Below are 26,612 nucleotides of genomic sequence, written 5' to 3' on the forward strand. Positions count from 1 at the left end.
GGCTCACGCCGACGCTGCTGGGATATGCCTTTCTCGGAAACCGAGGGGTTGCAGCGCAGAGCCAGAACCAGAAGACTAGCGTAGCAGGCTCTTAGAAAGGACTAGTGCAAGCCGTACCTGTGGTCCCTAAATTTATTTTCATTATTTTTGCAGTGGCGACCGAGAGCGCCGAACTTTAACGCCCACGCCTAACAGCCTCGGTGGGCTGTGGATGGTCCCCAGACTAGGCGGAACGGCGAACTGCACTCGTCGATGAAGTGGAGACGGTGCTCTCTTGGCTGCATGTAGATCAGCGGATACGTCGGTGACATCCGCGAAGAGTTCCGTGGGAGGCGTGCCGAGGTATGCCGATGTTAGGCGGTCTAATAGACCAACTCTTCGCTACCACTCGATAGAATGGTCACGGACTTCGGAGTCTTGTTGAAGACACGATACGGCCCACCGTAAAAGGGTGTAAGAGGTGCCTTTACAGCTTCTCGAACGAGAAAAACGAGGGTTGAAGACGCGAGGTCTCGATGCAAAGATGCTGTGGTCCGGAGATTGAGGCTGGATGGGACGCAGTTTCGGTATACAGTCCTGTAGGCGTTGACGGTACTGCAGCAGTTGGGGCGAGGGTTCCAAAGGAACAAACAAGTCTTCAGGAAGCCGCACGGCAGTACGATAGATGGGTTCAGCCAGAGAAGAGCCAAGGTCGCGACAAAAGGAAGGTGGAAGGTGGTAAACCCAGTGCTCGCGATCCAGGCGCGAATTCAGGACAGCCTTGAACTGGCGGTGGAGCCGCGCAACCACGCCGTTGGCACACGCGCGATATGCACTGATACGGCAATACTTTGTGCCAAGCAGGCGGTTGAGGGAAATGAACAGGGTACAGTCAAATTGCCGGCCGTGATCAATGGTCACATTGTTGGGGTATCCGAAGCTGGAAGCGAATAATGAAACGAAAGCTTTGGTGACCGCTTCCGCAGTGATGTCCGGAATGAACACGGCTTTCGGCCAGCAGGTAAGGAGGTCAATCACTGTTAGAATGTATCGGCCAATAGTCACAGCGACGAAGTGTACCAAACAAATCGAGATTGGCGTGGTCAGATTGACCGCTAGGTGGCAAGAAATACTGTGTGGGTGTCCGCGTGCGGTGGTTCACTTTGGCGGTCTGGCACGCGAGGCACGAACGTGCCTACTGGTGAACATCGATGGTAATGCTTGCGAGACGTAACATTGTGTTACGAGGTGGTGCCTGGCTCGGATACTGGGATGGCAGATGTCGTTAAGGGTTCGAAATACCACAACTCGGAAGACAGTCCGAATAGTCGATGAGGTGCAGCCGATGACATGCCACGTCAGTGTGAACCAGGCACAAACGGGTGCAGAGCGAGTTGTAAACGGAGAGAACAGGGATGGCCAAGTAGCACGTGCAGCTCACGGTCTTCCATCAGCACCCGACCAAGACGTCCCTAGTGCACAGTTGATGTAGAAATGCCGACGGAGGTGATGCGGAAGAGTACATCAGCTGCCTCATTTTTTGGTACCTTTGATGTGGACGCTATTCGTAGTTAACTCCGATATATAGGACAGTATTCGAAGTTCACGTACGGCGTGCTTGGAATAGCTTGTACGGAAGACATACACCAGAGGCTAATGAATCGTTAGAACATAAAATGGCTGGCCCTCAAAGAAGTGCCGGATGTGTTAGACGGTAGGGTAGCTCGCGGCGAAAAACTTGTAGCGAGTTTCGGCAGGTTGAAGCTTCCGAGAATAGGCCTAGTGACGCCCCTTGGATTAGATTTGCTGCTGGAGAAGAACGCCGATGGCCACACTGGAAGCAACAACTATGATGGAAGTAGACACATAGTTCTCAGGTGCATCAGAATCGCCGAATCGGTAATGGCATGTTTAGCAGCCCTGAAAGCAGCTTCAGCTTCAGGAGAGCAGAAAATTGCGGATAAGGAGCCCTTCGTCGTGGGAAGAATGTCAAAGGGTGCAAAGGCTCAGCGCAGTGCAGCAAAGGCGTCGGGAGAAATTCACTAGGGCCAGGGACTCACGCAGCTGACGTAGGGTAGTGCGTGCTGGGAGGTTTTGCATGGCCTGGACGTGGGAGTGCAGGGGGCGAAAGCCCAGAGCCGAGATGTGGTGACCCAGGAACTGGAACTCGGAAGATACAAAGACGCATTCCTGAGGGTTGAAAACCAGGCCAAATTGCTGAAGGCGTTGAAATATTTTCCAGTGGTGACGTTGATGACCTTGTGGTGTGGGACTCGCGACGAGCAAGCCGTCGATGTAGGCAAGTACAGACATGAGTCTGCGCGTTACCTCGGCAATGAGCATTTGGAACGTCTCAGCTGCGTTGCGTACCCCAAGGAGAATACGCACATACGAAAACTGTCCGAATAGTGTAGGAACGGTTGTCACGGGATATCGGCAGGCTCAACGGGGATTTCATGACAGGCCTTGACAAGCTCCACCTTACTAAGGATTTTGCATACTTTTCAGTGGCCGGTGAATACTTGGATGTGTCGAGGGGGACAGCGATCGTTGACCGTGTGAGCGTTGGGTGTCCGGCAGTCGCTGGACGGACGCCAGCCGCACGCTTCTTTCTTGCGAGATGTTCTGCTTCATTGGAGACGCCTCTATTTTCGTCACTGAGTGTGTATTTTGTGCTTTCAGACACTTTGCTGCGTTAATGATAACTTTCGAAAGTTGTATTCGATATTATGTGCGGGTTATTCAACCGAATCGTAGTTGAGGCGTCCTTCGTTAGAATTTTGTGGAAGATCTGCGTTTAGGACGTGTGGTCTTTCTATGTTTTGGAAGATATCTGCTGTTCTGTAAAGCAAACACACCTTGAGATCATGCCATACTTTAATTCCTTTCTTGACGTTCATTGTAATATAAGGAAAACAAAGGTAGCATAATACACATACAAATTTACCTAGTAAAAACCGAGGCTTTAGGACGCTTGACGCGTTAGGCGTCTAGCATAGGAACAATTTACTTGTGAAAAATCAGAGAAACCATCGGCAATTATTGTCCTTGAAAGCGAATAGCCCGAACAAACGCGCAAGCGAAAGAAAGCGAGGAAGTGAGAAAGTGAACGAAGGAGCGAGCAACAGCGAACAAAAGAACGTTTTTTTTTTGTTTCGTTATTGAGGAATCTCATGACTCCTCATGACAGCGGCCGAAACGTTTGGAATCATTCGGGACTCGGAAAAGGAGTCGGCAAACGCTCAAATGCATACTTTCACTGCTCGTGCTCCGACATTCTAGTACGATTTAAAAATTTTTCTTCCACTCCTGTCAACTCTAGAAAACGCATGACCGAACATGTCTAATCGATTATATCAATAAAATGAATGTTGGACATCGATGAAACCTAATGGACTTGCGATATACGTTTAATCGCTCAGTCGATTAATCGTGCATCGATATTACGAACGCTAGTTTCAACAAAACCAAGCACGTCATGTGTTGAAAGAAGATGCGAGCGCCAGATGAAGAGGAGTAGGAGAAGGAACTAGGTGACAGACGCAGTTGAGCGACCACACCTGGTTGTCTAAGTCTCCTCGCAAGGTTCGTGATTTGTAGTTACAGGCTGCACGTGGCATGTCGATTTCCTCCACCAACGCCTCGCGTCACCCCGCCTCCGGCTCCAGCAACTGCCCCCGTGCGCCGGTGCTGAAACGTTCGTCGTCGACGGGATTCCAACTTGAATCTCTCATCGCTATACTCAAATTCTTCGGTTCTCCCACGGGGAGTCAGCATCGACATAGAATTTCACTTTCCTGACGACGCCTCAGTCATACGAGACTCTTGGCTGTCTCTTCTAGTTATCAATGTATTCTTTTTGCTCGTGTGTGTTCGTTATTTGCATGACGTGGCTTTCGAGATCAGCCAGGAGCCCCGTAAGTTTTGAGGGCCGTCGCCATCCCCAGCCTAAAAACTACTTTGAACCGACATACATCTATAACGTTCATAACAGGGAGCAAGCTTATTCGTCTTTTTGACTGTTGGAAACCTGATTTTAAAGGAGCTAGTTAACACCGGCTAGAAACTACGTTCATCAGGAGATTCACTTATATAATGCATGCAAGATGAGTGAGCGTTTGCAAAAGAAGCGCGGGCCACCGATCTCGAGGCAAAGCAGCAGCAGGCCTAGTTAGACGAACGTGCACGGAAGGAGCAGTTAGGCATGGGACGCGAACAGGCAGCGTTGGAGGAAAAAATTTTTCATCTTCGCCTCCGGGAAACTGCGATATATACTTTGACCTCAAATCCTCTGCTAACTTTGATCACGAACCCGAACCACCTTCTTGAAGTTCATGTTGAAGGCACTGCTGTCACTGCGCTGATCGACACAGGCGCCCAGCTTGCCATTATGAGGGCTGCCTTCCGACGACGAACTAAAAAGCTCCTTACTCCAGCAGCAACGCGCGTCGTCCACGTTGCCGATGGCTGCACTGTTCGTGTAGTAGGTATGTCTATAGCTCACGTCAGCATTGCCGGTCGCTACACTGCTGTCCTTTTTAGCGCGATTGCTCACCGTCCGCGCGAGGATATTATCGACCCTAATTTCCTCTCGGCGCATTCAGCTCCTCTCCACTGCTCAGCCAGCACTCTCCACCTAGGACTCCCTACTCTTTCGGCTACTTATGATGTAACACCCAGCAGCTTTAGCATCACCAAGCTCGTTCGACTGCCGCCCAAATCATTGTCATATACTGAACTGCCATCTTCGCCGCCCGCTCCTGATAGAGGCTATATCTTCTCTCCGCTGACCGACATTTCCCTGCGGTGTGATGAGGCCGCGTTTTACACATTTCTCACTATGACGCTCAAAAGCACTTGCATCCCTGTCGTAAGTTTCAGTTTAACGAAGCAGATTGTGCCTCAATAAATTTGCATCACCCAACTTAAGATTTTAGATGACCATCATGTGGCGGATTTCTCCCTCGACGCTCCGTCTTAACCTACCACTTTTCTAAACACTGTCCCTAATGCTCATCCAAAGGTTTAAAAAATCATAGCGACACAAGCTTTACCTGCACAAGCCAAAGACCTCTACGGTGTTTTGTTTTCCTACAGGAATGTTCTTGACTTTGACAATCACCTCTTAGTCCAGGCGCTTGCTGTCAAGCATTGTATTGAAACTGGTAATGCTGCTCATGTTCACCGCAGACTACATGGATTATTCTTATCGGAACGCCAGGTACTTCAAACTGGGGTTAACAATATGCTCAATAAAAGCATTACTGAGCCTTCTACAAGTCCATGGGCGTCACCGGCAGTATTAATTAAGAAGGACGGGACGTGGTGTTTCTGTGTTGTTTACCGCCATTTGAACAAAATCACTTAGAGCGACATCTATCCGCTGCCATCAATCGACGACGCACTTGACTACATCTACGGTGCCAGCTAGTTCTCCTCTATTCGCCTTCGATCTCGATACCAGAAGGTCGCCTTCCATCATATGGACAGAGAACATACTGGATTTATAACTAGCGACGGATTGCTTTACAACTCAAAGTTATGAAGCAGGGATTGTGTACGGGCTAGTTGGTATTCCACTGCTTTAGACATTACTTACTGCGCATACATAGACAGGGACCCAAAGAACGACGACGGCAAGCGCTGACTTCCAACTGATTTTAATTTTGAGTAACACGCACATATACGGAGACACCAAGACAAAAGCGCCCCCCACAAGCATAAAACCGGCATGAGTATGCATTCAAACTTTAAACAAAAACCACGACTGCCACCTTAAGATGAACGAGAGCGCACGTCTGACCTCAAAAAACCGGTTCTTTATCTGTTAATACAATTAACGGCTTACTAACCGAGTCACCTTCGGTAATCGCTGCTGTTTCAGTCAAAAGATTAGTGCATTCATTAGGATGCCTAGCTAAGATAGTAGTTTCTACAAAGAGCGGGATACAGCCGCATTGTGCGCGATAGACACCTAGAAACCCATCCCGCCCTTCGCGCACTTGTGCGTACCTCCAGTATTTGCAGCATTATCTTGTCTCAAGGTGAATTTGATTTCACCACCGATCCTCGCCCAATTCGTCCCAAATTCACTAACAGAATTGCGGACGGATGCCAGCGGTCATGGTGTTGGCGCTCCCTCAGCCCACCAACAGAGTGGCCAAGATGGCGCTATCTCTTATGCCAGCCGCTTCCTCTCACTCACAGCGCAACGATTCTATTGCGGAGCAGGAATGCCTTGCTTTTGTCTGGGCATTTGCAAAGTTCCGTTCTGACATTCACCGCCGTACCTTTCCCGTAGTAAGTGATCATCCTGCTTTCTGCTGGCTTTCCACCTTAAAGGATCCCATTGGTCGGCGTGGTCATTGGGCTTTCAGGCTCCAACAGTTACCATACTCTGAGATTCAGAAGACCGGACACCTGCGCCAAGACGCGGATATATTCCCGCGTTACCCCTTCGACAGCTCCGACGTCCCTGGCATCCATAAAGGTACTTGTTTTTTTGTCCGCGTCAGCTTTTCCGTATACGCGTAGTGCGCGCCGATGGACACGCAACTGCAGCCGCCTTGCGCAGAACACACGGGAGAGGAGCCAGCCGCGCGCCATAGTTTGGTGCATCGTTGATAGTGCTTCTCTTTCTTATTGACATTTTGAGAGCAAAATAGGCAACACCCTTCGCAAGGGTAGGGTGGCCAAATCTTCAAGGAATGTCGAAGAAGAATTGTGGCAGGGTGGGGGGCTAAAATACCGGCGTAAAGGTGCCAGCGATACGGTTCTAATCATTCCCCGCAAAGCCTCATCATTTGGAGCAATGGTAGCAAGGGATCGTCGCATCGGCAGGAAATTTCTTGTTTTCATCCTTTCCTCTGTCGCATCGGTGTTTTTTGCCACTTGATCGTAGTTAGACCCGTAAGCGACGTAGTTCGTCTGCAGTACAGCATGCGGTTTAAAGTCATTTCGCCAAATTTCGGAATGCCGTTGGCCGCCTATATTGTTTTCCGCTTCTTTACGGCGTTGAGCTAGCTAGGCAGCACGACCGCACAAGCGCATTGTGTTGTATGTTAAAGCTACTGAAGCTTGCAAGAACTTAAATTGTTGCTTTTATGTGGCCCGGTAAGTTCTCGCACCAGCTGTCGCTAACTTTAGGTTTTTGCATCTATTTTATGCATGGCTTCGCACATATTTGAATGTTGCTAGTTGATTCATGCGTAACGCTTGTTGGTTCTTTTGAGCTGCGAGGTTTTAACCCTGCCTCGTTTGTAAAGGGGAGAAATCGCACTGTGTGTTATCGTAATTACACCAAGCAAGTGCTTCTTTAACAGTTTTATTATTTTACCCCACGGGCATCTTTGATATTGTGGTTTTATGGGAACTGTGTTTAGAAGGTATGTAGTTCAAGGCGAGAATTGCTAATAGTTGATGCATATGCTATTTTTGTTCTATTTTTGGCTGAAAATTTCGCGTCACGTTTGGGAAGTCCTCCCACCTCGATGCTGTCTGAGCAGACTTAACAAGTCGAGTGATTTGTTTGTTTCACAACGTAGTCGGTTCTTGCTGTGAATTTTCTACTCAACTGTATTCTTTGTTATTATGCTTACGCCGCAGAGGACTAAACCCGGCATTGCCGCCAACACTCATCTACTTTTACTGGCGCTGCTCCGCCTTTAAATATGTTTTGTGGCACCTCCCCTTAGTAACATTAAAATGAGCACTGAAAAGTTAATGAGTCTTCAGCTTTGTACGTTTCCAAGCAGCTCCCTTGGGGAATTTAAAATTGCAAGAACGGCAGTAGGAACGGCAGTTCATGGGCATATGAAGCATAATTGCATCGGTGGTGGTACAGCACTACATGAGAGGGAACATCATGTTCCTACCCACTCCCACAGAGCTTTTATTAACCTATGCGTTTGGTGACTTCATTGACTAGTGTACGCGTTTCCATCAATAAATTCGCAATTACTCTTCTTGAGGCCATTTTCACTGCACTTATTCGGCGACGTCAGATGTATTCGTCGGCAGCAAACTCACAACGGCATTAGCAGACATCGCAGCATGCGGATTTGTTTGATATAAGTCTGCACTAACGACGGGTACTTATTATTGAGGTACAGAAGGAGAATTACGGCAAGGCTAGAAGCAAAAAAAAAAGATCGACCCATCGTATTAATCAACAAAACTTACCGGCTAGTTAACATAACCTCCACTTCATGTGAATAGGGCTCGTGGCATTTTTCTGCGGGACGCACTTGGCACGCATGTGGGCCGTGTTGTCCCAAACACTGCTAACATCGTGTTCATGCCCGCTTCCATAGAGGTAAGCGTCTTCCCTACAGCTATCACCGCAGAAAAAGCAGCCTGGCACCCGAACAAAGGAGAAATCGCAGCTGCGAACTTCAGCCGTCTTTGCTTCAAAGGGTTCTCGTCTGCTACTGCTCCCGCGCGTACTGTTGGAAGCGCCCGCTAGGTGGCCATCAGTGGCGCCTCTATAGGCGGTGCATGCGGCGTATAGCCGACGAGCACCGTTGTGATACTTCCCTCAAAGTGCTCATAGATCATTTGGAATCGGCACTCGACGACGCTTCCTTGTTCCTCTTGGTTCACTGGCGTTGTACTTTGTACCGTCGTAATGTCCCTCCCGAAGGTCCCAATCTCCTCCTCGTCATCCAAAGCACCTCCGTTGGACCGTTCTAAAGATCTTCACAACGGCCTCATCGCCGGATATCTTGGCATGTCTCTAGCGTACGACGGAGAATGGCGCCGCTTCTTCGGGCCAGGTCTTGCATCTTTATTGCGACGTTCCGTTGCAGGCTATGAGTCACGTCGACGCTGCAAGAAACTAACTCTGCTACCTGCTGGTAACCTGAAGCCACCGGAAGTTCCCGTAGAGACACTCGCTCGTCTTGGCTTGGCTCGTCCTGGGCACTTTTCCAACATCTGCATCGGGGAACGAGTGGCTAGACGTCGCTGCTCACTACACGACCAGATAGGCCATTACGCGCTCTCTTCCAACCATCTGCGCAAATCATGTGGCACATTTCCGATACATGACTCCATCTGGATATATGGAGCTTCATGTCAAGGGCTCACAGATTAGGTTTGTACCTTCTTATTTGAGGTTATTGATCGCGTCTCCTACATTCTGCATTAGCTTACCGCCATACACCATCCACAATCCAACGGCCTGAGCGAGCGATTGAACCAGATCTTCACACATATGCTGGCGAAATAGGTTCGAGCCGATCACTGCGATTGCGACATCGCCCTACCTTACCTTCATCATCATCATCATCACCAGCCTGGTTACGCCCACTGCAGGGCAAAGGCCTCTCCCATACTTCTCCAGCAACCCCGGTCATGTACTAATTCTGGCCATGTCGCCCTGCAAACGTCTTAATCTCATCCGCCAACCTAACTTTCTGTCGCCCCCTGTTACGCTTCCCTTCCCTTGGAATCCAGTCCGTAACCCTTAATGACCATCGGTTATCTTCCCTCCTCATTACATGTCCTGCCCATGCCCATTTCTTTTTCTTGATCTCAACTAAGATGTCATTAACTCGCGTTTGTTCCCTCACGCAATCTGCTCTTTTCTTATCCCTTAACGTTACACCCATCATTATTCTTTCCATAGCCCGTTGTGTCGTCCTCAATTTGAGGAAAACCCTTTTGGTAAGCCTCCAGGTTTCTGCCCCTTAGGTGAGTGCTGGTAAGAGACAGCTATTGTTACCTTACCTTACCTTCGAATAAAATTATGTTGGTATTGACACTGTCGGTTATTCCCCGTTCTACCTGTTGTATGGCGGTGAAGCTACACAGCCGGTAGACACCTTGTTACCATCGATTACGACATTGACAACTGAATATACCCGCGATGCCATCGCTCAAGCTGGCCGCGCTCGACAACTTGCACGAACTCGCGTGTCAGTATCACAAAAGAACCGAACTGTCGCTATGACATCTGTCAATGTGGCGTGCACTTTGAGTGTGCCTCTTATTGCTGCTTTGGTTGCCTTTTCGTCGTGTAAGCTTCTGCTAGAAACTCCTGTCTTGCTACAACGCCCATTGCCGCATGAGTCATCAAGTTACTGATGCCACCTACGAAATTATTCCAGCCAGCCTGAATATGCGTGGGCCATATGAGACCCTGCTTATTCCAATCTCATTAATTCACTTGAAAGCATTCAGAACCGTGCAGCGCGCTTTATTCTCTCTAATTATTCACCTCATTCTAGCGTAACATCCATGAAAAAAACATTAGATCTACCTGACCTTTCACTACGTCGCAAGCATTCTCGCCTTTGTCTTTTTCATAAAATATACTACCTCAATCCTTTTCTGAAAGAAAATCTTTTCACCAGACCCAGTCACATCTACTCTCGCATCGATCATCAACACAAAGTTGAAGTGCCAACTTGTCCCACTAATTTATACCATTCTTCATTCTTACCAAGTACTGCCACTGCATGGAACCGCCTTCCCGCCTCCTTAGTCACCATTTGTGACAGCACCAATTTCAAGCTTGCTGTTCAAAGTGCCTTTTAGTTCGTTCATTATATTTTTATTTTTCTTTCGTTCTGCAAATAATGTACTCTACCCCTCCTTTCTGTTGTGCCTGCCGGCCTTGAAAGTATGTACAATAAATAAATAAAGAAAACGTCCTCCGCTTCGACCACCAGTGATATCGTTCATGTCGCCAGCCTCTAAAACGCCGAATAGCGGAAACAATCGCTAGTAATATCACCGTCAATTATCGTGGCTTTCCGCAAGCAGTACAGTACTTGGTTTGCATTGATCCCCACAATGTGTGGGATGAACATGACTTTTCAACATTGAGACTCCTAACGCTGACAAGACAATTCAGGAAGTATACTTGCCAGAGTGTGGGTATATGGCAGAATGTTGGACCCCTTAAGAGGCTCGTATACAGACGGAGGTATAATCACGCAGTCTGCCAGTTTTCCCTTCAGGACGTCAACTGAATCGTTATAGTGAGGCTGGGCGTAGTTTACATACGAGGTGTGACCCAGTGCAGTTAAAACAGTAGGTCTTATAAATAGCCTGAAAAGATAAGGTGGTAATCCTTAGCAGATTTTTTTTGCTCTCGCACACAGGTCAAATGAGCACTGAACAGTTAAAACAAACGTGCATCGAGGTTGTAAGTGGGATTTGAAAACGGCACATTTGCAGGAATTAGGATGCCGCATCCTTAGCGAGCAGAAGTTATGTAGTGTTACCTCACGTTGACATTGGCATCCTTGCTTTGAAGTGCACGCTTGAGACGTTTGTGTAAATGCGCAATAACATGGCCACATGCAGCATTTATCAATGCCTTAAGACTGTCAGTGCCATGCTCATTTTAAGATATGCAGAAATTTATAAAGATACAATAGGTGAGTCCGCGGTGCGCACAGTAATTGAAATACATTCGAAACTTCGCCTGAAAAAGGAAACTGATTTGCTGGCGGTAAAATGCAGGACAACCGCACTCTGCGGGCGCTTGCGAGTTATATACGTGTCAGCTGCAGGCAATAATTTAAACCTTTCCTCTTCTTTCGCAAGTGCAGGAGGCAGTATTGATGTGCAGTGCAAACCGATGGCTTACTGAGTACCCAGGTAGGCCTGGCTACTTTTTGCGACGAATACTTATTTCAAACGTTTCAGCTTACCAATCTCCAGATTTGCATGTCAATTCGTATGCACGCAGCCTTATCACTTTCCGGCGCCTTATCGTGCGTTCATCGGATAAGATGTCGTGCTTTGTAATATGGAAAGCTCGTGCATATTTACGGCATTGTGAGATGTTCGGAGCTAGTACACCATCAATATTTCGTAAGAGGGCCTTGGCAACTTTACGCCGTATTCCTGTTAGCATCGTTTCATTATCTCGTAAAAAGTGTTACCTTGCTTAATGTCTCCATTTTAAGGCCTCTGCAGATAGGCACGGCCTAATGAGGCCAGCAGATAAGAAGGAAAAGGAAAGTGTGCGGGAATTTTTCGTTGTTTTTATTTGTACGTAAAAAAATAATGAAGTGACAGCAACAAAAAAAAAAGAAACGGCGCTTCTGGCAGGCGAACATATATATTTCGCACATAAGTGTCCAAGAGGGTGGAGGTTGAAAAAAGCCTACTTTGAGCGTATGCGGCGATCCTGTTACCAGCGGAGGGCGGCTCTTTGTCATGTACTCCTTTTGTGCGAAAACATCAGCCTATACATATGTTCACTGCAGGACAAACGCCTCTCCCGGCGATCTCGAATTATCCCTGTCTCGGGCTAGCCGATTCCAAATTGCACCCGGAGTTGTCTTAATTCCATCATTAATAACGATTAGCGCTCTCTGGGAACTCTCAAGCACTTTCAGGAGACCAAACGACTATGTGTTTGTGTCTACCCATTTTCTCACAAACTTCGGTCCCGGGTAGTCCATTTTTCCATAGATACAGCCTCTCGTTTCTGGCTCGATGCTGCTGACCAAGGTTCGAAACCAAGCGCCGGAACGATTACGATTGCTCCATATGTGCCTCACATAATGAATCTTTCACGCCATCGTGGTTCACTCAGCTTGTTGTACTGGATTCTGGCCACTTAAACGAGTCTTTTCGTGCCAATTTGGATCACTGGTTAGTGTCACTGGGTATGCCCTTCTTTACTGATGGTGCAGAGATCGCGCGTTGCTAGCTTCCGCAGCGTATACAGTGAGATACATGCGAAACACGTCTGCATACAATGACCTTATGCATGACGCGTTTCAGCAGTGGTTGTACGATGTGTCTGTATATTCCTTTAATGCTAATAACATTATCGCCAGCTTTAATTGGGAGATGGTTTCTTCAGGAATCCAGATGTTTCTGTTTTCTTCACCTATACTTGACTACCATATGTTGAGATTCTTTATGCAGTAAAGCCCACCCACTTCCAGCCCCGCAGTGCGTCTCACGCAGTGATCGTCAAGGGATGCTCACAGTTGTCATGTCACATAACTGCGTCATCCTTCTGTAATCCTTTTTTTTTTTACCAGAAGGAAGCATTGATGGTATCTACTACACGCCCTTCAGCTATAGTACTTTACATATACAGCTTGAGCGGCGTGACCCGGACGTGGTGTAATCGTTACGTATTTGAGGGAGGACAACAAGCAAAGTGCATGGGGAACTGTGACGATGTCTAAGATTTGTGTTGAGGTCGAAATATAGCAAAAGCCCACGCAATGGCTAAGCATTCATTTGCAGTCACTGAGTACTTCGCTTCATCTTCGGTGAGAGTTAGGCTGGAAGAGGTCATGACTACAACCACAGCCAGATTTTAGTTGTGCTAGCTTCCTGGTAAGTAGACGACGCAAAGAGGAAAACGTGGTGTCACACTCGTCTGATGAGATGGCAAAGTCACTGGCATCGGCAAATCTCCGTGTCAGGGGTGCAATGATGGCAGCGAAATTTCGGGGAAAAAAATACCGCAATAATATGACCACAGGCCTATGTAACTGCGGAGTGCAATAAGTGTCGTCGGCTTAGGAAGTTCAGCTACAGCGCCCACAATAGTGGTATCCGGAAGTGCGCCACATTCGGAACCAACATGGCCCAACACCGTTAATTATTTTTCACCGAAGAACACTTCTTTATGCTATTCTGAAGGCCTGCTTGCGTAAGACAAGTCAAAACTTGTTCCGAGCGTTGAAGATTTGTCTGGAAGGCGCGTGCAAATACCATGGCGTCGTCTAAAACCACAGGCATGTTTGCTAATTTAGGCCACGCAAGATAGCGTCCATCATTCGTTCAAATGTTGCTGGTGCATTACAAAGTCCGAGAGGCATGTCATTGCATTTATAGAAGCAGTTGGGCGTGACGAATGCGGTATTACAGCGATCAGCCTAAGGAAGCATTCGGCTCTTTGGCTGCAGACCAGTTCATCGTCTATGTGCGGTTATTGAGAGCTCAGTTTAGTGGAGGCAAGGAACATGAGTTTTCACAGATTGAGGACGGAGAATCGACTGGCTTTTTTCTAGAGTAAAGGTGCGTTTGCCGAGTGGCAGTGGTGCCGTCCCAGTCGGAGACTCTCCTCGGTTCCAAGAAAGAACAGGGGCAATGACCCCCACGGTTAAACAAGGCGAGGTAAACTGGATTTCTGCAGCGACTTGCTCGGTAGCGAAAGCGACGATGGTACTAGCAGAATCGCCGCGGCGGGTCTCTAGCTGCACTGGGAAATTGTAAATCCGAATGGTTGCGCCGAAGTTGGTAGGCAGTGTTGGCTTGCGTCGGCGCCTTCTCCAGCGCACTGTTAATGTGGTTGACTGTTTCCTTCAGGCACGAGGGTCGGCCTACGGTCTCTGAGAATGTCGCAGATGTGATAGGTAGCAGTGCCGTAGAGGAATAGTCGTGTATGCGGTCAGCGAGTGCAGTTAGCCACTAGTACCATGCGTGCGCACTGTGGGAGGCTTTTCAAGAATAGATCGCGTAGAAATTGAAGCTGGCTCTCGTTTGCGGACTCCTCGCCCAGTAACTGGCGCAACTAGTGTAAAAGTTGTGGCGGGTGTTGGTGGCCGAATTCCTCGGAGAAGAGCTGTTGGAGCCGACTCTGATACGATGGCTCCAGGCGCATCAGGACCGTGTGTTTCAGGTCGTCGCATGCTGTTGCCGCAGGTGTACCCGCTAGCAAGTGGTCGATAGCATCGGCAATGTCGCAGGGTAGCGTGGTGACGACGTGCAGGTACTTTGCTATCCGTGAGTGATGTGCCGGAGTTGAAATCTAGCATCTACTTGCATAGGCCAAACTCGGGGATTCTTGGTCCAAAAGCTGCGAAGCCGAAGCTCTGCAGAGATGACAGGAGACGTAATCAGGCGTAGTCTCTGTCAGCAGGTGTGGGAGCAGCGTCGTCTATGGCTAATGTCCGAAAAAAAGTAAATGTTCTGCGTGTACACTTTTTGGGAGCACGATTTAGTGGAGGCAAAGAACACACGTTATGATAGGTTGTGAACAAAGACCTGATTGGCTTTTTTTTTCAGAGTAGCAGTGGTGGCGCTCCTGTTGGGTAGCCACTTCGGTTCTATGAAAGAGCAGAGGGCAATGACCCCCCATGGCGAAGCAAGGAGAGGTAAACTGGCTTGCCGGAGCAAGGAACAATGATCTCTCCGGCGAGGCACGCCGAAAATGACGGATGTTCGCTACACGGTAAAGGATAGATGTACCTTCGCCTGATCATAATCAGACAAGGTTAATTGGCACAAAAGCGGACGGAACCACCTTTCTTTTTAATATGAACGGTTGATGATGTCCATAGACTGCTTGATCGCTGAATAACGCCTCGAGTAAACATGTCGGTCACCTTCCACGAATAATCCGCCTATCTGTGGCCGATGCCCACTAAGGTCGCCGCCGCAGACAACCAGAGAGGCATTCGCGGTGTAGCAAATGAAGCAGGAGCGACGTTGGCTTAGATACGCACACGAAGGTGGCACAGTCCGGGAAAGCAAGCACAGTGAACGGCAGAGCAACCATTCGGCTACAGCAGAAGAGGTCAGATGGTGCGAAAAGCACACTACCATCAAATGGGGAGTTGCACGGCAAAGGAACGATCACAGATGACTGTGATGGTATGGCGGTGTCTTCTGTGACACGTTTGGCAGGAAGTTGCTCTTCAAATGGAGTGCCAAAATAGAGCAAGGAGCGCAATATTGGTGCGAGCGCAGTCAATGGCGGGCTGATGGCTTGAAAGAAAGTCACATCCCAAGAAAGCTCCTTGTCAATGACGACTCGCGCTAATCAGGCTCCTGATGGCTCAGTGTGTGGCGTACTAGGTGTGCATATATAGTTAAATACTTGAAAGCGGCGGCTTCACGTGCCGAAGTGTGCGGCAGTGGCGGGCATGCATTACCGAAATGGCTGGTTTTATGTCTATAAGCGATAATGTCTATAATGCTGCCGCAATCGCATGAGCGATGTCACTAGGGGAAATGGAGGGCCTTGAGGATTTCGCAGCGTTACCAGAATTCGCCTCGCGAACTGCAGTGACTCTTTTCCTGGGACCGAGTGGTACCCTGACGCCAGATGGGCAAAATAGGTTGATGGCAATTTTTTTTCTAAGGCACACTGTGTGATGGAGTTGTTCAAAAAATACTAATATTTTAAATATTTGAATATCTTGGGCGCTTTTGGCACCGCCACTACCAGTGAAAGTGCAAAGTTTAAATTTTTTCTCGAAACGCGGGAAAATCCAGAAGCCACAAATTAAATATACAACAGTATCTCAGTTGACGTGCTATAGCCGAAAAAACAAATCAAATTTTGCAGGCTTAGTGGAACGCCTGAAAAACACTTGTAGAGTTATAACTTTTCGCAATACCCCAGTCTCTGTTTTGGCCATGTATCCCACTCGCTATAGGACCAATTGCCCTTGGTATACTCATATACCCATCCTGATACGTGCAAGCTGCGAGTGAAGTAGGTGCCTTCATAGGCCAAATAGCAGTAACATAATGGAGTAGCTGGAGGCACAGGTCGCCTGTTATAACTTGGCAGGGCAAAAGTCTTTATTCGCCAGGTCAAGCAGGCGGGAGATGCCAGTGGGGCCCCCTGTGACCACGCCTCCTTAAACTCTTTTCCTGTCACATAACGTTTCTCTCGCACTCTCTCCATATATATATATATATATATATATATATATATATATATATATATATATATATATATATATATATATATATATATATATATACATTGTCACGTGGTGGTGACGTTGAAGACCACAGTAGCCATACTGTGACAGGCAAAGCTAACATTTATTGGGCGAATCTGTGGCCACAAATACAGGCTACACTTATGGCTCAACGATAGCGGCAAACGCGGTCGGCGATCGTCGAAAATCTGACCAGCGGGCCAAGCGCGTCGGCTTTTATACGTCAGTCATCGAATGTTCCAGAGTAATGGCTGGGACCCGCGTGCCTTCCGCAAAGTTCGGCATTATTCGTGTCGCGCACACATGCGATAAGATTACACAAGGTTCGGTCAGAGACAGCGGATAGAAGCATCGATAACATTCCAGAAACTTCCGATACATGCAGGCGCGTCCTGCGCTTTGCGATAACATTTGGTAGGCGGTAAAACGTGTCTCGCGATAACGACAAACAAGTACACCTGTCAATATATGATGTTACGGGAAGGAAGAAGCATTCGTCTATTTACAAGTGGCTTTTAATGGCTGAGCCAACAAGCGTAGAGCAGCGATGATGCTAAACTCTTCTTCGTCGTCTCTAAGACCACCATCAGCGTCGTCTTCTTTCCACATTACCGACTGTGACAGCACCCCCGTCGGAAAAAGCACCTGATTGGTGCGGCTCATCTGTCCGAGAAAGGTAAGGTATGAGACGGCTGACGTGGATGATGTCAGAGAGAGGTGAAGGCACCGTGGCATCCAGCGGAGACACCTCATACGTGACAGGGGTCACCTGGCGAAGGATGCGGTAAGGGCTATGGTATCGCGAGAGGAATTTCTCCGAAAGACTAACATGCCGAGTTGGATACCAGACGAGCACAAGGGCACCTGGTTCATAATGCAAGTCGTTATGGCGCTGGTCGTAACGGCACTTCTGGCGTGTCTGTGAAGCAGAAAGACGAATGCGGGCAATCTGGCGTGCTTTGGTCGCTGTGGGTATGACATCCCGAGTGTACTCTGTCGACGAATCGAGCGTGGTTGAGAGGAGTGTCTCGAAAGGCAAAGTTGGCCCACGGCCGAAGAGGAGATAGAAGGGGGAATAGCCAGCTGTGTCGTGGCGCGAGTCCATGTCCCAGTGTCGTGTCGTGGCGCGAACATGTCCCAGTCGCGATGATCGGAGGAAACATACATTGCGAGCATGTCAGTTAATGTGCGGTTCAGGCGTTCGGTAAGACCGTTAGTTTGAGGATGGTAAGCGGTAGTAAGTTTGTGTTTAGTAGCACATGATCGAAGTAGCTCGTCTATGACTTTGGAAAGAAAGTATCTGCCGCGATCGGTGAGAAGTTGACGAGGTGCACCGTGGTGCAAGATAATGTCGTGAAGCAAGAAATCAGCGACGTCTGTAGCACAGCTGGTCGGTAGGGCTCTAGTAATGGCATAGCGAGTGGATAGTCCGTAGCGACGGCAATCCACCTATTTCCGTCATTCGACATAGGGAACGGTCCGAGAAGATCAACGCCAACGCGAAAAAAGGGTCGGCTGGTATATCCAAAGGCTGCAGCAGTCCGGCAGGAGGCACAGCTGGTCTTTTCCGGCGTTGACACGACTCACACGCGGCAACATAGCGGCGAACGGAGCGGTTGAGACGGGGCCAGAAGAACCGTCGCCGAATTCGGTCATAGGTCCTCGTAACGCCAAGGTGTCCAGCGGTGGGAACGTCGTGCAGCTGCTGCAGTACAGTCTGTCGCAGATGAGACGGAATGACGGTCAGGAGCTCGGGCCCGTCGGGGTGCATGTTGCGGTGATACAGGATGCCATTTTGTAGCACGAACATGTGAAGGGATGGGTCAGACGGATCAGAGAGCAGGCATTCGATGATGGGGTGTAACGACTCCTCTCGTCGTTGTTCAGCGCCAATGTCTTCCAAGGCAGAGAGCGAAAGAACGCAGATTGGTGCGACATCCACTGAGCCGTCCGGTACATCGACGGGATTTCGCGACAGGCAGTCGGCGTCCTGATGTAGACGACCCGACATGTAGACCACAGTGTATGTGTATTCCTGCAGCCGTAGGGCCCAGCGACCGAGGCGTCCGGTGGGATCCTTAAGGGAGAAAAGCCAACAAAGGGCGTGGTGGTCGGTTGTAACTGTAAATGGCCGACCATATATATAGGGTCTGAACTTGCCCACCGCCCAAAATGAGGTCGAGACACTCGCGCTCAGTAATCGAGTAATTGCGCTCTGCGGGAGAGAGGAGGCGGCTGGCGTAGGCGATGACGCGGTCGTGCCCACATTGGCGTTGAGCTAAAATTGCGCCGATGCCGTAGCCACTAGCGTCAGTGCGGATTTCTGTCGGAGCGGAGGCGTCAAAATGGGCGAGAACAGGAGGTGTGGTGAGCAGCGTGATGAGCTGCGAGAAAGCAGACGCTTGTTCAGAGCCCCAAAAGAAAGGAACGTCTTTCTTCAGGAGGTCAGTCAGGGGACGGGCAACATGGGCGAAATTTTTCACAAACCTGCGGAAGTACGAGCATAGGCCAAGAATGCTGCGAACATCTTTGGCACAAGGTGGTACGGGGAAATTCTGCACAGCGTGAACTTTAGCAGGGTCGGGGCGAATGCCTGATGAATCGACGAGGTGTCCGAGCATAGTTATTTGGTGGTGACCGAAGTGGCACTTGGACGAGTTGAGCTGCAAGCCAGCGGTGCGAAAAACAGAAAGAACAGATGAAAGTCTTTCAAGATGAGACGCAAAAGTGGAAGAGAATACGATAACGTGATCCAAGTAGTACAAACAGATGGACAATTTCAAACCACTCAAGAGCATGTCCATCATCCGTTCAAAGGTCGCCGGGGCATTGCACAAGCCAAAAGGCATTACCCGGAACTGATATAGGCCGTCTGGTGTGACGAATGCGGTCTATTCACGGTCCATTTCGTCCACGGCAATTTTCCAACATCCAGAGCGAAGGTCTATAGATGAAAAATAAGTGGCACCATGGAGACAATCCAGAGCATCATCAATGCGGGGAAGTGGATACACATCTTTCTTGGTGATCGTGTTTAGATGACGATAGTCAACGCAGAATCGCCAGCTGTTATCCTTCTTTTTGACGAGAACAACAGGGGACGCCCACGGGCTGGAAGAGTTTTCAATAATCCCTTTGGCAAGTTCTTGGCGAATGACTGACTGAATGAGGGACACAAACGGCCGGGAATCGTCAAAGCACTGCGTGACTGGCGTGGAAGGAGACGCTGCTTCGATTTCTCGCCGAACGATACGTACGACGTTCTCGCTGGAGGTAGACTCATGCGGTGGACCAATGTCTTCGCACGTCGACGAAGCTGCGGTATTAGGTAGACGAGTAAACTGTCGAACTATGCGGCGACTCTTCGCGTCTTCAAAGCGGCGACATTCGTGAATTATCTCATTGACCGTTGTGATGTTCTTATAAACAAGCAGGTTAAACGCGTCGTCCGCGATGCCCTTTAAGACGTGGCTGACCTTGTCTGCCTCTGCCATATTGTTATCTACTTTGCGGCAAAGAGCGAGGACGTCCTGGATATACGCCATGTAAGATTCAGTGGACGTCTGTACACGGGTCCCGAGGTCCTTCTTCGCAGCACGTTGGTAGCCGACGGGTTTGCCGAATAAATCTCTAAGCTTCTGTTTACACTGGTCCCAACGCGTAATCTCTTCTTCATGTGTTTTGAACCGGACACGTGCTGTTTTCTTGAGGTACAATATTATATTAGCCAGCTTAAGCGTGTGATCCCTCCTGTTGTGTGCGCTGACCCGTTCATAATTCTGCAACCAGTCGTCAACGTCAACGTTGTCAATCCCGGAAAACTTGCCTGGGTCGCGAGGCTGGGCCAGGATGACCGTCGGTGGCGACGCCGGGGCCGCGGTGGAACTCTCTCCATCGGATGACATGGCGGCCAGGTTACGTCCGCTGCGGAGCTCCGTCTTGCTCAAGTGATTACCCCGCACGTCCACCAATGATGTTACGGGAAGGAAGAAGCGTTCGTCTATTTACAAGTGGCTTTTAATGGCTGAGCCAACAAGCGTAGAGCAGCGATGATGCTAAACACTTCTTCGTCGTCTCTAAGACCACCATCAGCGTCGTCTTCTTTCCACAATACCGACCGTGACAATAAATATATATATATCATAAGAAGCCAACAAACATTGACACCGAGGACAACATAGGGGAAATTATTGTGCTTAATAAATGAAATGAAGAAAAGAGGAATTAAGGAGAGTAAAGTGGACAGGCCACCGTTGGAATCTGAACCTGGCAACGTTTAACGTTAGAACGTTATCTAGTGAGGCGAGTCTAGTAGTGTTATTGGAGGAATTAGAGGGTAGTAAATGGGATATAATAGGGCTCAGTGAGGTTAGGAGGACAAAAGAAGCACATAGAGTGCTAAAAAGCGGGCACGTACTGTGCTACCGGGGCTTAGCTGAGAGACGAGAACTAGGAGTCGGATTCCTGATTAATAAGGAAATAGCTGGTAACATACAGGAAATCTATAGCATTAACGAGAGGGTGGCAGGTCTTGTTGTGGAACTTAATAAGAGGTACAAATTGAAGGTGGTACAAATCTATGCCCCTACATGCAGTCATGATGACCAGGAAGTCGAATGCTTTTATGAAGACGTGGAATTGGCGATGGGTAAAGTCAAAACAAAATACACTATACTGATGGGCGACTTCAATGCCAGGGTAGACAAGAAGCAGGCTGGAGACAAGTCAGTGGGGGAATATGGCATAGGCTCTAGGAATAGCAGAGAGTTATTAGTAGAGTTTGCAGAACAGAATAATATGCGGATAATGAATACCTTTTTCCGCAAGCGGGTTAGTCGAAAGTGGACGTGGAGGAGCCCGAATGGTGAGACGAGAAATGAAATCGACTTCATACTCTGCGCGATACCTGGCATCATACAAGATGTAGACGTGCTCGGCATAGTACGCTGCAGTCACCATAGGATGGTAAGAACTCGAATTAGCCCAGACTTTAGGAGGCAACGGAAGAAACTGGTACACAAGAAGCCAATCAATGAGTTAGCGGTAAGAGGGTAACTAGAGGCATTCCGCATCAAGCTACAGAACAGGTATTCGGCTTTAACTCAGGAAGAGGACCTTAGTGTTGAAGCAATGAACGACAATCTTATGGGCATCATTAAGGAGTGCGCAATAGAAGTCGGTGGTAACGCCGTTAGACAGGAAACCAGTAAGCTATCGCAGGAGACAAAAGATCTGATCAAGAAACGCCAATGTGTGAAAGCCTCTAACCCTACAGCTAGAATAGAACTGGCAGAACTTTCTAAGTTAATCAAGAAGCGTAAGACAGCGGACATCAGGAACTATAATATGGATAAAATTGAACAGGCTCTCAGGAACGGAGGAAGCCTAAAAACAGTGAAGAATAAACTAGGAGTAGGCAAGAATCAGATGTGTGCGTTGAGAGACAAAGCCGGCAATATCGTTACTAATATGGATGAGATAGTTCAAGTGGCTGAGGAGTTCTACAGAGTTTTATATAGTACCAGCGGCATCCACGACGATCGTGGAAGAGAAAGTAGCCTAGAGGAATTCGAAATCCCGCAGGTAACGCCAGAAGAAGTAAAGAAAGCCTTAGGAGCTATGCAAAGGGGGTAGGCAGCTGGGGAGGATCAGGTAACAGCAGATTTGTCGAAGGATGGTGGTCAGATTGTTCTAGAGAAACTAGCCACCCTGTATATGCAATGCCTCATAACCTCGAGCGTACCGGAATCTTGGAAGAACGCTAACATAATCCTAATCCATAAGAAAGGGGACGCCAAAGACTTGAAAAATTATAGACCGATGAGCTTACTGTTCGTCGCCTGCAAAGTATTTACTAAGGTAATCGCAAATAGAATCAGGAACACCTTAGACTTCTGTCATCCAAAGGACCAGGCAGGATTCCGTAAAGGCTACTCAACAATAGACCATATTCACACTATCAATCAGGTGATAGAAAAATGTGCAGAATATAACCAATCCCTATATATAGCTTTCATCGATTACGAGAAAGCGTTTGATTCAGTCGAAACCTCAGCAGTCATGGAGGCATTACGGAATCAGGGTGTAGATGAGCCATATGTAAAAATACTGGAAGATATCTATAGCGGCTCGACAGCCACCGTAGTCCTCCACAAAGAAAGCAACGAAATCCCAATAAAGAAAGGCGTCAGACAGAGAGATACGATCTCTCCAACGCTATTCACCGCATGTTTACAGGAGGTATTCAGGTACCTGGAGTGGGAAGAATCGGGGATAAAAGTTGATGGAGAATACCTTAGCAACTTGCGATTCGCTGATGATATTGCCTTGCTTAGTAACTCAGGAGACCAATTGCAATGCATGCTCACTGACCTGGAGAGGCAAAGCAGAAGGGTGGGTCTGAAAATTAATCTGCAGAAAACTAAAGTAATGCTTAACAGTCTCGGAAGAGAACAGCAGTTTACGATACATAGCGAGGCACTGGAAGTGGTAAGGGAATACATCTGCTTAGGGCAGGTAGTGACCACGGATCCGGATCATGAGACTGAAATAACCAGAAGAATAAGAATGGGCTCGGGTGCGTTTGGCAGGCATTGTCAAATCATGAACAGCAAGTTTCCACTATCCCTCAAAAGGAAAGTGTACAACAGCTGTGTGTTACCAGTACTCACATATGGGGCAGAAACCTGGAGGCTTACGAAAAGGGTTCTGCTGAAATTGAGGACGACGAAACGAGCTATGGAAATAAGAATGATTGGTGTAACGTTAAGGGATAAGAAAAGAGCAGATTGGGTGAGGCAACAAACGCGGGTAAATGACATCTTAATTGAAATAAAGAAACATAAATGGACATGGGCCGGACATGTAATGAGGAGGGGAGATAACCGATGTTCATTAAGGGTTACGGACTGGATTCCAAGGGAAGGGAAGCGTAGCAGGGGCGGCAGAAAGCTAGGTGGGCGGATGACATTGGGACGTTTTCAGGGACATGGCCACAATAATTACATGACCGGGGTAGTTGGAGAAGTATGGGAGAGGCCTTTGTCCTGCAGTGGGCGTAACTAGGCTGATGATGATGATGAAAGTGGATGAAGAAATAACTTGCCGCAGGTGCGAAGCGAACCCACAACCTGCGCATTTCGCGAAGGATGCGTGTATATATATATATATATATATATATATATATATATATATATATATATATATATATATATATATATATATATATATATATATATATATGTTTCGTGTAGAAAGACGCAGCCGAAAGAGGCTATTTACAGGCTATTTACACCGTAGCCAGGCAGCCAGGCCGACACTCGCTCGCGGCAAGGGCACCGACCAACTTCATCGCCGTTCCCGCGACGGCTCGTCTCTGGAGCATCGCTCGATGATATGGCAATACTACCAACCTGCTGTTTAATATCCATGGCGCGTGGAGAGTTGTAGGGCTTGAGTCGGGAGACGTGACCATGTCAGTGGTTGTCGCAGCGGAGGACGTAGTGGGCGTGGCTAGAACGATTTAATAGGTGACATCGGTCACTTAGTGGAGCACACGATATAAACCTGTATTACAGGAAAGCAGTTATTTACAAAGACCAACGTTACGCGATGGTGACCAAAGCAACAAGAGGGTGCCTGACACAACATGTACATCACGGTGGCGGAGGTCATAGCGTTGCTTCTGTTTGTCTTGAGACACTTGTAGACGAGTGCGCTCCAGTTCGATAGCATGGTCACCATGGGCTATTGCATAACGGGCATAATCTCTAGTTGGAGCTGTCGCGGATGGAAGCATAGTGTCCAATGGTATCGTCGGTCCCCGGCCACACAAAAGGTAAAGTGGGGAAAACCAGCAGATTCGAGACGGCAAGAGTTGTACGCAATAGTGATGTAAGGTAGAGCCAGTTTCCAATCACGGTGGTCGTCTGAAACGTTTTGGGATAGCATGTCTGTATGGGTGTGGTTCAAACACTCATTGAGGTCGTTTGTTTGGGGGTGTTAGGAGGTGGAAAATTTATGCTGTATTGAGCAGGCACGCATGATGCCATCAATCACTTTGGTCAAAAACGTACGGCTACGGTCTCTTAGCAATTGACGCGGAGCACCATGCATCAAAATATATCATGTAGGAAGAGGTCTGCAACATCAGCTGCGCAACTGGTCGGAAGAGCACGGGTTACGACGTAGGGGTCGCGTAGTCCGCCGCGCCTGCAACACACTTGTTTCCTCCTGTAGATTGGCAAAATGGGCCGAGAAAGTCTAAGCTGACACGAAAGAAGGGCTCGGCTGGGATGTCGAGCGGCTGCAGGTAACCAGCGTGGAGCCGGAAAGGCTTTTTGCGTCCTTGGCAAAGTTCACAAGGGGCGACGTAACGTCGTACGGAAAGTGCAAAGCCCGGCCAGAAAAAAATGGAGAAGTACATGGTCATAGGTGCGATATACGCCAAGGTGTCCTCCCGTTGGTGCGTCGTGAAGCTCTTCTCGAACGCTGGAGCGGAAGTGTTTACGTATTGCAATCACGAACTCAGAGCCGTCCTGGTGAAGGTTACGATGTCGAGAGTACCGTCGCGGACGATGAGCAGATGTAGAGCAGCATCGGCCGGAGAGTGTTCGAAACGGTCGATGAGTGCTCTGATGTAGGCGTCAGGGCGTTGCTCATCGGCGAAATTAAGCAGCTGTGATACAGAGAATACGCAAGAAGCATTGCCAATATTAGAAGAGTCACAGTCGTCAACAGGTTACCGCTACAAGCCCGTCAACGCCTTGGTGCAGGCGGCCAGACTTGTACACTGCGGAGTATGAAAATTCGTGTAGCCTCAACGCCCATCCACCAAGCCGGCCTGTAGGATCTTTGAGCGATGAGAGCCAGCAGAGAGCATGATGGTCAGTGACTACGAAGAAAGGGCAACCGTAAAGGTAAGGACGAAACTTCGCAACCGTCCATACGACAACAAGGCATTCTCGTTCTGTAATGGAATAGTTGCTCTCCGATGGTGCTAGGAGGCGGCTCGCGTAAGCAATAACGCTTCCTTGGCCACGCTGACGCTCGGCTATGACGGTACCTACGCCATGACCGCTGGCACCTGTACGCGATTCTGTGGGGGAATCAGGGTCGAAAAGGGCAAGTATGGGTGGTGAGGTTAGAAGAGTGACGAGACGGGAGTAGGAGGCGGCTTCTGCACTACCCCGCGAGAGTTGTACGCCTTTCTTAGAAAGATTAGTAAGGGATCTAGCAATTGTCGCAAAATCTGGAACAAACCACGAACGTACGAGCATAGCCGTATAAAACTTCGCACGTCTGTGACTGTCTTCGGAACCGGAAACTCCCGGACAGCGAGAGTTTTGTCCGGATCAGGCTGTACTCCGGAAGCGTGAACGAGATGGCCCGGAAGAGTAATTTGTCGGTGGCCAAAACGACATTTAGACGAGTTAGGTTCCAGCTTTGCGTTTCGAAATACATCAAGTATAGCTGTTGGACGCTCAAGGTGAGTGTCGAACTTGGCGAGCACACAGTGAGGTCGGCGAGGTAGCAGTAGCATGTGGACCACTTGAAACCTTGGCGCAAGGAGTCCATCATACGCTCAAAGGTGGCAGGGGCGTTGCATAATCCAAACGGTATTGCTTTAAATTGGTATATGCCATCAGGTGTGATGAACGAGCTTTTTTTCACTCTCCATATCACCAACAGCAATTTGCCAGTATCCCGAACTGAGATCAATAAACAAGGAACAGCAGGAACCATGCAGCATTCAAGAGCGTCGTCTATACGTGAGAGCGGGTAGACGTCCTTGGTAGTAATGTACAGATGGCGGTAGTCTACAGAAAAGTGCCACGTGCAGTCCTTCTTCTTAACCAACACCACAGGTGACTCCCAGGGACCGGAAGAAAGCTCAATGATGTTTTATCTAGCATTTTCTTCGCTTCATTTTGAATTACTCGGCATTCCGACGCAGAAAAGCGATACGGT

General features: G+C 48.5%; 1 protein-coding gene across 9 annotated transcripts in view; it reads right to left on the bottom strand.

Annotated features, from left to right (window-relative positions):
- Positions 1-26,612, bottom strand: part of LOC135920017 (uncharacterized) — a 278,410-nt gene that overhangs the window by 52,856 nt on the left and 198,942 nt on the right. For all 9 annotated transcript variants that reach the window (XM_070536189.1, XM_070536193.1, XM_070536187.1 and 6 more), the window contains one exon: positions 10,851-11,034. In XM_070536189.1, the coding sequence (XP_070392290.1) occupies positions 10,851-11,034 (184 nt within the window). The remainder of the gene's footprint in view (positions 1-10,850; positions 11,035-26,612) is intronic.

This window comes from Dermacentor albipictus, chromosome 3, assembly GCF_038994185.2.
Source record: "Dermacentor albipictus isolate Rhodes 1998 colony chromosome 3, USDA_Dalb.pri_finalv2, whole genome shotgun sequence".
Taxonomy (NCBI): domain Eukaryota; kingdom Metazoa; phylum Arthropoda; class Arachnida; order Ixodida; family Ixodidae; genus Dermacentor; species Dermacentor albipictus.